At 45.8% G+C, this 10269-nt stretch overlaps 1 protein-coding gene and 1 long non-coding RNA gene across 2 annotated transcripts; one reads left to right on the plus strand and one right to left on the minus strand.

The window, feature by feature from the left end:
• Positions 1 to 343: 343 nt before the first annotated feature.
• On the minus strand, positions 344 to 9255 carry KLF6 (KLF transcription factor 6). The gene is made up of 4 exons (XM_075045804.1): positions 9024 to 9255; positions 5495 to 6068; positions 3626 to 3749; positions 344 to 3199 (listed from the first exon to the last, which is right to left on the minus strand). The coding sequence occupies exons 1-4, from the start codon at positions 9123 to 9125 to the stop codon at positions 3148 to 3150; spliced, it is 852 nt and encodes a 283-aa protein (XP_074901905.1). The 5' UTR covers positions 9126 to 9255; the 3' UTR covers positions 344 to 3147.
• LOC142039392 (uncharacterized) lies at positions 8386 to 9312 on the plus strand. The gene is made up of 2 exons (XR_012652871.1): positions 8386 to 8704; positions 9045 to 9312. It is a non-coding gene; the product is annotated as an uncharacterized LOC142039392 (long non-coding RNA).
• The last annotated feature ends 957 nt before the right edge of the window (positions 9313 to 10269 follow it).

Genomic DNA, 10269 nt, shown 5'->3' on the forward strand with positions numbered 1-10269 from the left:
CCACTGAATCTCCTTTCCCACATGCAGAACTTCTCGTATGTGCATTCACCTCTCCAGAACAAACGATTTGGAATAAAGATGCAGTCTTGCAGTAACAATCGCGTTAACTATTTATTCCGCTGAGATAAAAGATGAGTGAACAACAGCTTTTCAGATACGGAAGAACTTTTAGTTTCTACTGCCAAAATTACTTTCTCATCAGGGCTTGTCTTCCACAAAGTGACCTGACCCAAAGTTGTTTGTACCTGCAACCAGGTGACTCAAGGCAAAGCATCGACATAGTACTTGACATCGTTTGGTGTGTAGGACTTCAGGGAGGAGAAAGACGAAACCAGACACATGATGCTGATAAGAATTTCTTTTTATGTTATTCCAATAAAAAATACATTCATACAGAAATATAACAATCTTGCAAAAAACAATTTCAAATAAAATCTTGTAAAACAAAATTTTTACAAAAATCTTACAAAGAGATTCTTTAGATAACAGGGTGCTTCAAAAACAAAAAAAGAAATTTCACTAATAGAAACTTTTTCTTCTTAAATTTCAAGCAAAAATGTTTTATTTTTTTTTATTTTTCAGCTTGATTGAGGCTCAGTTATCACCTGAACAAAATGTACTTGCTTATTAAGAAAATTACAGGCATTTGACATATGGCACACAGCCCCACCCCATCCACACAAGTCTGATGGTATTTCACAATTGAGACAAGCCAGTGCAAGTTTAATTTTTTTTTGTCTGGGGTTGGTTTTTTTGTTTGTTTGTTTTTGCTTTTGTTTACTTTCTTGTTTATAAGAATTACGGCTAAGCCAAGGACAATGCAAACAAGGAGTTAAAAACACAACAAAACCCAACCCTAAATAGAAATCCATTTTCTGGGAAATTTTGTTTGTTTGGGGGAAGAAAAAAAAAGTGCATTTTCAGGCAATTTAAACCAAAAATGAAATGAGAATGATTTAAGCCTGTGTATTCTTTAGAACCAGATCACTTGCATATACTTTTTTTTAAACCACTTATCTACATACATTTCCAGGAAGATATACCAAAATATTAGCATAGTAAGCAAGACCGATAATAAATAGAAAAAGAAACAGGTTACGTGTTTCATTGCATCGACTGTAGTGAGCTGGTTTAAAAAAAATAAAAAAAAAAAATACTGCTTTTGGACAGACTATTTCTACTCTAGGAAAAAACAGTCTTTATTTTAGCTGAACTATGTAAAATTAGAGCTCAACCACCACAACGACTAGCTCACTCACAGGTCCTCCAGTAAGCTGGAGGGCCAAAACCCGAGTGTACTTCATCTGCACACAGCTAATATTCTTTTAGCATGCCAATATTCGGTTCATATCATTCTTAAATGGCCACAGATACGCTATTCCAGACAACCTAATAACTACAAAACACAGTCAGCAGTCTGAGAAGGACTGAATGCCAACAAAGCCTTTAGCATACCATTAAGCTAAAGGTAAAGCCTCTAAAAATGCTAGATTTTAATTAACTGTATCTTTCATTTCTTTGTCTCCTTAATAACCGTATTGCGGGGGGGAGAGGGAATATTTTGATGGGCTGTGGCATTTTCTAGCTATGTGTTCTAATTTTTTTTCCTTTTAAAAAAAATATTTATATATTATCTATATATATACACACATACACAGACTGTACACACAAATATACATACACAATTATTTTTCTGCCCACTTTTAAAAAAAAAGTAATATAGTTTCTTTCTGTATGACCAACAGATAGCTAGATATATAGATGTGAAACTTGTGCCTTTTAAGCAAATACATCTTTTAATACTTCTGTATCTTTAATATGTATGAAAACTCGACATATTAAGTACAGTTGGGGTGTGTATATACACAGTTGTTGTGCAAGGTCAATATAAAAAAAGTCTCAAGGTGGCAGAACTGGTCAGGTATTCAATTGGCATATGCATTATACTGTAACACAGTCAAATTGTCTAAGTTAAACAAATACTGTACTGACATGAATGACTTTTCTCTATATTTGTCTTTGTGAAGGAGGACCCTGGAAGTAACCTTTTTTTCCCCTCATATTATACATTTGATACAGTACAATGCCAGGTGAAAAGAGAGCCTTAATAAAGCATGCATCACCCATACCCCTGTATAAGACCCCCTACAAGAGAAGGTCACTTGCATAAGGCACCATTATTAAGGTCAACAGTGCATTAACAGCTAGAAAACCAGAAGTTAGTCCTCAAGGCATAAATAAGAGAAAAATTAGCTGCATGAGAAAAATCAGTTTCTAACCAATAGTGGTTTTATCCACCCAACAGAAAAAATTATTCATGTTCCATACATTATGTAACATTAGACCAATTGTATTTTAGCTGCTCTTAACTGGAATCAAAACTGCAGTCCTGATTAAAGAATGGAAAAGCATATAGTTCCCCAGAACCATGCAATAACCTTTGTATTATAATGAAAAGTTATAGTTGTGTTACATTTGTAAATACACAGCTTATACAATGGATTACAAATGAGCTCTGTAGCAAGTAAAACAAGCTACTTGACACATTGCACGTTTAATAGCTGCACCAGACACCTAAAGCTCCTCTCACACAGGAACGGGGAGGTCCCCCATCTCCATTCTGGCATCCTGACTCTTTTTATTCCCCCCTTTCCCCTCTCCGTTTTCCCTCTAAAAAGGTGCAGACACCCCTCCCCCCACCCCTTGGAAATGATTGGTGGTCGTCCCATCTCACGAGATATTCCTCACATACAAGACATTCAGACTATTTTTTTTCTCTTACAGTTATAAAACAACCACAAGAAAAAAAATGTGCCTCAGCATACAGTCATCAAGAGATCCTCATCGCATACAGTCGCCCAATCATTAACATTCTCAGTGCACATGCTCACGGCAAAGGCTTAGGAGCCACTCAGAAGGTTAGATACCAGTGTATGAGTCCAGGAAACCCCAAACTTCATGCACCGCGGTTGCTATGCCGTTTCTTACATGACTTATTAGCCCTCAAAAGACCTTCAAGGAAGTGAGGTCCTGGAGGCAACTGGGTAGGGTGCAAAATGGCATGCTTTGGCTGGAACACGCATCCCTCCGCTCAAGGCTCTTCAACCTTGACGCCTCTTAGCCCGCAGGATTCACCTCTTGACCCATTCAGAGGTGTCTCTTCATGTGAAGGGCCAGGTGGTCAGACCTGGAAAAACACCTGCAAGACAAGAGCCAGGTTGCGCATTAGCCCACGGGTGCTGGCACGCACGACGCGGCCCGCGTGGCTGAGGCACCCCCCTTGCTCTGCTCCTCCGGAATTTGGCCGGTCGAGGAGGAATCTGGCATTCCCTGGAGAGAAGGGAGCACTCAAGGTGTCTGCGGGCACCCAGGAGCTCTGCAGATGGGTGGTAACGCCAGGGACTGACTTCTCAACGCTCATCTGCAACAGCGGGCTGCAAACCACGTCCCAGCGATTAGTAAAAGGGAAGGGTTTTTTTCCAGTCTAAATATACAATAATCCCTTAAAAAGACCAGACACAGTTGCGTTCCCAAATGATTCCCTCACAAGTGAAAAGCAGCCTAGACTCACTTTCCAACAAGCATTAAAAATAACTATTTAAAGAGGTGCATTTCAGTCACATACCTGTCACAGTGACTACATTTAAAAGGCTTGGCACCAGTGTGCTTTCTGAAGTGTCTGGTTAATTCATCACTTCTTGCAAAACGCCACTCACACCCTTCCCATGAACATCTGTAAGGCTTTTCCCCTACAAAGAAAGCAGATTACACGTTAGTCATGACTTCATTCAAAGAAAGATAGGTGCTATCCCATTCATTTTCTATGTAAACCTCCTCCACCCCCCAAACACAGCCAATTTTACTTAACCTATCTGAATGCTTCAGAACGTGTAGGCAAAGAAGGCTTGCAAAATTCATCCACATGATTCCTACTTAACTATTTTTGCTGCAACAGCACATCAAATAAGCTCATTATAAAAAAAAAAAAAGGCGCTTAAACATGCTCACAGGAAACAAAGAAATCCAACCTTCTACCATTCCTGTTCATCCATAATGGCAGGCTTACTCCCAAACAGGTATCATTCACCTCATAAAGGTGATTAAAGACAGCACAGCTAGGCTCCGAAATGCAATTAGGCTACTGTATTGCATCAAAGTCCTCTGCCACTCACTCATTTGCATAACATGCAACCTCCTTTCTGCTGAGCCACATATTCTTGGAAAAGCCTGCACACCACTTTGAACACTGCTATTTCAGCATTCAAGAAATACCACTTCCATTCACAGGAACGTTCTCAGCCAGACAGCACCAGGACAACAGTTCTGCAATACTTCTGAGGCCGGCAGCTATTTACATCTGCTCAACCACCATGGCTTCAGTGGAAGTTATTCTTTCCTCTTAAAATAATCTTGTTTTATCTGACTTCTGCATGACAATGGGAGCATCCGAGCTTGCTCAGACTTCCCATAAAAGCCACAAAATGCTATGAGTCAAAAAAGGATCTTTTCCTTGAATTCTCTTTCCACATCTTGGGAAAAAAAAAAAAAAACCAAAAACCAAAACCAACCCTGTATAGGTCTTTGGACTGGTACACCAAGAACGCCAGGCCAATTCCTCACGTTAAGCGATGACTATTGAGCCAAGATGCAACTCTACATATCTAACTGCTGTCATAAAGCGATGTCAAATAATAATACTCAAACAAGCAAATCAGCACGCCTCTTCAACCATAAAATATTTATAAAAGCCCTGAAGTGTCTATCTTCCTCACTTTCTTTCCCAATAACACACAGGATTGCTATTTTTAGTTCAGGTTCCATAACAATAAAATGCTGCTGCTCGGTATTTTGGGATGAAATCATACAGCAAATTATACATGTGTAAGTCCAATTAGGCAGATATGTTAGAAGGACTACAACACACTGTGGCTTTCCAAGATTTTTGCTGATAACAATGCCACACAAAACTGTTAAATGACTTACAACTATAGCTATACTTTATATAATCAAGGCCTTGGGATGTCTGATTGAATAGACCCCCTGTAGACTGAACCACGAAAAGAAGGTCTTACAGTATTTAGTGATCTGACTGATTTTTGGATACGACGTTCCTTTTTTTGAAGCAAGTCTCAGCTCGCTTTTGCTTTAGAAATAAACGTTGACAAAAGGTCTAGTGTCCACTTTGGCTAGACCTTTGCTCCTGAAGACCGCGTGCCGCTGCAGCTGCCCGACTTGCCTACTTACGACGAGCGGCTCCTATTTGTCCTATTCGCTATGACAGCGGACTAATCTACCACCAACCGTCTTGGCTTCAGCTCGCTTACGAAGAGAATGAGGAAGTGATGTCGTCCACGCTGGTAAGCCTCTACTGCTATTACATCATCTCTCCAAACCTGGGCTCCCACCCAGCGATTGTGTAACCCTGTGACACCACCACCGTCAGGAGTATTCCCTACAGTAGTTGCCAACTCTTAATAAGCAGATGGTTACTAACCTGTATGAGTGCGCTGATGTGCTTTCAGATGTGAACTTTTGGTGTAAACTTTCCTGCAACCGTTAAAATGACACCTGTGAACACGCCTTCTGCCATCTGGCGAGGTGTCACCATTGGCGGGTGTACCTTTTTCTGCAGTCTTTCCAGCGGTACCGGAACGAATTTTCCCCGGTGAATGCAACTCACCCGGCGTACAATTCCATAGCTGGGACGAAGGCTCCTTGCTCAGCTCAGGAGACGAAGGGGGAGTGGAAGTGACAGATGAACTCAAGTTTCCTGAACTGGCTAAAACATCGCTTATAGGGTCAGAGGTAAACTTTGTCGTGGGCGAGAGCTCCTCAGAGCTGTCCGAAGATTCGCTGCTCACGTCAGAATTCAAACTGTTGGTCTCTAAGTTCTGACTAGTAAGATTGTCCTCTTTTGGGACACACGTGTTCTTCAGTTCAGATTCCTCCTTTTTCTCACGTGCCAGAATAATTTTGGTCCAGAGATCCTCTTGGTTATCAAATTTGATTTCAGATGCAGAAACGTAACAGGGTTCACTTTGAAGATACCGTTCCAGCTCCAAACAGGTCTAGGTGGAAGGAAAGGCAGAAAAAAGGGAGAAGTTACAAGCTTGTTTAAAAATAAACCCAATTGTATTTTACACTTCAAAAAGCATTCAGGAACATAGTACGTTCGATTTGAGGTTTCTAGGTTCAAAACAAATTAAAGGCTCCTCCAGCCGTAACTAGGTGACTGTTACGATGAAAAGAAATCAGTTTTCGAGACCTGGGCAGGAGTTCAAACGCACAGCTGAAGGTGCAAGTCAGCTTTGGTTTCTCACATAGCATTCTAATGAGTCAGTCAAATTATCATCACTCTCATCATAAAATCTGTGTTTTCAGTAGGCTGACGTTGAAAAGGACCATAGAGAACCACAACAAATAATTACACTTTGCTCTTGTGCCTCATGTAATTTCAAGTTGTTTTGTAGCTCTCACACAAACACGAGACTGAAAGGACCCAACTGAACACAATGTGCTCTGACACGCAGTTAAAACCCAAACGCTGTGTCAGAAAACAAAGCCACATTTCAGCACGGCTGCGGAGCTGCCGGCCCGTCTTCTGGGGACATCAATGGAGCAGCAGACATCCTCCCATTTCCTGTGCATGAGAACGCAGCGCACTCGACTTTCAAAGAATGTCATTTCCAAGCGCACTGGCATGCACGCCACATAACTCAAACTGCTCCCATGCGTGTTCGGAGGAACACGGGGAACTTCGACAACACGGGAGAGGGGAGAAAAAAGTTCCAGAGTAGAAACGTCCTATTCTATAGGATGCAAAACGGGAAATTACTCTGAGGTCCTGCTGGGAGTCCCACAATGAACAAGAACTTTATCTACTGGCCAAGAGTGCAACTGTATGAGTCATCTCTCTCTTTCTTTCACGCAATGCCAAAGGAGACTTCCTTTTAAAACCCTGACCATCTGCCAAGAAAGTACTCTGTTCAAATATACATGCAACAGTACATGGACAACTTCCCCCCCCAACGCATTCCCCTCTGCTCCATGAAATGAAACAAAACAAAAAACAAAACCACCCTAAATGGGTGAAGCTGCGGTTTTCAATTCCAATTCACCCTGCTGACTTTCTAGCCATTTTCAAAGAGGAAAAAAAAAAAGGGGGGGAGTATGAACTGTTATGGCAACAAGCTGATGTTTTGGGATTATTCTTTCCACTATAGGAAACGGTCCATATGGAAGCCTTACACAGAAAACGGACACACCAAGTTTCCATACCAAACTCTACTTATTTTAGCAAGATCATCTCTTCCAAGCCCGGTAGCAAAACCTGATCCCAAATGCCACACATTCCCCTCGCAGCCCCTTCCCATCTGTCCACGAGCGGAGCCGCCATGGGAGCAGCCTCCTTTCTCCCCCAGCTCAAGTAAACTGGGTCACATGTTCTGGCCAGGCTAGGAGTGTGGGCAAAAATAGGAAGGGGAAAAAAAAAAAAAAAAAGCCCAAACAACCCCAAAACCAACCCCCCTGCTGCACACAATATTTACGCGTTTGTCTATTATTAGGTAACCGAGTTGCAACGCACGTTAAAAACAAAAAAGGTTTCGACAGGGACAACACAATGGTGTATTGCTCTGCCATGAAAGCAGGTAAAAAAGCATTTATTAAGATCTTGTTAAACTTTCATATTCCCGGCTAATTTAAATTTCTCATTAGGTAGATCAGCAATGGGGAGCGGAGCGAAGCTCTCTCCGAGTTTAAATGCCTCTGAAGGCTACTGGGAACGAGGGCTGGCCCTTCGCCAAAAGCCCAAATGCCTGAAGGAAACTACTTAGCTCCATTTCAATCACGTACTATGAAGCTGCCTCTTTGAAAGGGGAAAGGGGGGGGGGGGGGAGGGAAAAAAAAAAAGGCATTGCATCCAATTAGTTGGCATGTGAAGGTTGTAACACTTTGCATTTCAACCTTCTCGGAAAGGCTCCTTCGCCCTTCTGGAAGGCAGCAGGTATTTGATCCGGTCCCCGGGCTGAGCAGCTCCCGGCTGGGGAGCGGAGCCGGCGGCCCCGGCCCCCCCGGAGCCCAGCCGGGGTAACCCGCAAATGTCAGCGGCGACCGCAGCTCCTGCCATCCCGCTGCTGGGATCAAATGAAGGAGGGGGAAACAAAAAGAAAAAAAGAAAAAGCAACAAAATATGTCCATTAAAGGGAAGGAGCCTCCGTTCTTCCTCCTTCCCGACCAAGGCAATTAGCACAAGGGGATCGCTGTCATATGACTGACAACTCACGGACTCTGCAAAGCTCCCTGCGCTGGAAAACAGCTACATTCTACACAGCGATGCATGCACACCCGTACATATGTGTACGTACGCTCCTGTAGTTGTTTTTTTTTTCCCCCGTCACCGCCAGGAAAAAAAGAAAAAATTAAAAAAAAAAAAAAAAAAACCCAAAACACAGCAAGGGGCGAAAAGCAGCCCTCGGCCAAGGCAGGGAGCTCGGATGACAAGACCCAGCTGTGGAGCTTGGACCCGGTACAAGCGCAAAACTTTTGCCAGGACTCGGTGTGGAGCAGGCGGGAGCGGAGCGCCGGGCTCCGAGCCGCTGCGGGAGCGGGGGAGCGCGGAGCGGAGCGGGGGACGGAGCGGAGCGGGGCGGCCGGACCCCCGCCGCCGGGCTGACAGCCCCTCGGTGTCCGGCAGGGCCGGGCGGTGAGTGAGGGGAGACGGGAGATGCGCAGCTCCTGACGGGCACCTCGGGACTCTTCTTCTTCCCCCCCCCTCCCCCGAAAAGGCGTCTTGCTCAAACCCGAAACACCTGCTTCAAAACATCGCTACACATTTGTGCTGAATTCTCCCCAAACTCGTGGCTGACACTTGGGTGTTGGGGGTTTTTTTTCCAGCCTTTTTTGTTTGTTTTTTTTTTTTTTTTTTTAAATCCGCTCATCCTTTAATACGGCTTAAAAAAAAAAAAAAAAGAAAAACCAAAACCGACAACAACAACAACAACAACATCGACATCCTCGTTTACCTGTTGCCAATATTCCTCCAGGGACGGCAAGGCTGAGAAGTAACCCGTGTCGTGCACAATCTGGAGTTCCTGGAAGATGCTGCACATTGGGAGAACATCCATGTCTCAAGTTGCAACAACAAAGTCAGTGCTGGTTACCAAAAATACAGATGCCTCCTTTATGTGCAGGGGTTGAGGGGTGTGTGCGGGGGGGTGTCAAACCTCTGCTCTCAGTTTCCAAGCCCCCCCCCCCTTCCTCCAGAGAAGAAAAAAAAAAAAAATTAAAAAAAAAATAATCTGTATACAGAGAGAGATCTATATTAATTCCTTGAGGAGCTTAGGGAGGAAAAAAGACCCAAAGTTTCATGCAAAGTTTAATTGCACAGCAAGGCAGGACGTCTCCCGAGGCGGCCGCGGCGGCTCTCCCCTCCCGCGGCCGGCGGAGGACACTTGCGCAGGAGCGGACCCAATATTTGCAAACACGGCGCTGACTGCGAATGTAACCCCCTGCAAAACTTCCCTATTCAAAGCTCTGCCCGGCCGCGCCGCCGCCCCCGCCCCCCGCGCCCTCCCCCGCCCCGCGTGATCCCATTACGCCGCCTGCCGCCGCGGCCCAATCTCCGCCACGCACTCCGCGCCCCGCGTGCCAATGATGTCAGAGCCGCCCAATCGCCGCGCGGCAGGCATCGCGGCTCCTCCTGGCGTGACCGAGCCTGGCCGTGACGGCTCCCGCCATTGGCCCGATTCGAAATTCGCCCCCTCCTGATTGGCGAGCTCGGCGGCAGGCTATTTTTAGCAGGGTATATAAAGCGGGGAAGCGGCTGCTTTTTCGGAAGGGGAGGTGTGCGCTCGCGAGGCGGCCGCGCGCGAGGGAGCGAGCGAGCGAGCAGGCCGCGCGGGGGGAGGGGAGCTGGGCCGCGCGCTGCGCTGTGGTGCGTTGCGCTGCCGGCGGCGGGCGCGGAGGGCGCTGCGGAGCCGCCCGCGCCGTGAGGCGGCCGCGGCCGCTGTGAGGGGGGAGGCTCTGTCCGGCCGGAGAAACCTCCTCCTACCCCGCGGCGCTGGGCCGCTCCGCTGGACGCCGCTGGCGCGGGGAGGCACGGCTGCCTGGCAGTCCTCGGGCGCTCGGCGGTGTCGGGGTGTCCCGCCTCGCCGAGGGGGTATCTGTGGTGAACCCCCCCGCACGCCGTGGCACCCTCCCCGCGAGGCTCTGAGGCAGAATCCGCGTATCCATCCACAGGTCTCCCGGGTCGTGCTTTCCCAGTGAGCA

The sequence above is a fragment of the Buteo buteo genome, chromosome 2, assembly GCF_964188355.1.
Source record: "Buteo buteo chromosome 2, bButBut1.hap1.1, whole genome shotgun sequence".
Classification (NCBI taxonomy): Eukaryota; Metazoa; Chordata; class Aves; order Accipitriformes; family Accipitridae; genus Buteo; species Buteo buteo.

Bases quoted from the DNA above. Each gene is read 5' to 3' on its own strand.
- KLF6 (XM_075045804.1), bottom strand. From the start codon at position 9,125: ATGGATGTTCTCCCAATGTGCAGCATCTTCCAGGAACTCCAGATTGTG. The intron at 6,069-9,023 runs GTAAACGAGGAT...CCTTCCACCTAG, and splicing joins TGGAGGAATATTGGCAACAG to ACCTGTTTGGAGCTGGAACG. The intron at 3,200-3,625 runs GTATGTGACTGA...CTTGTCTTGCAG, and splicing joins AAATGTAGTCACTGTGACAG to GTGTTTTTCCAGGTCTGACC.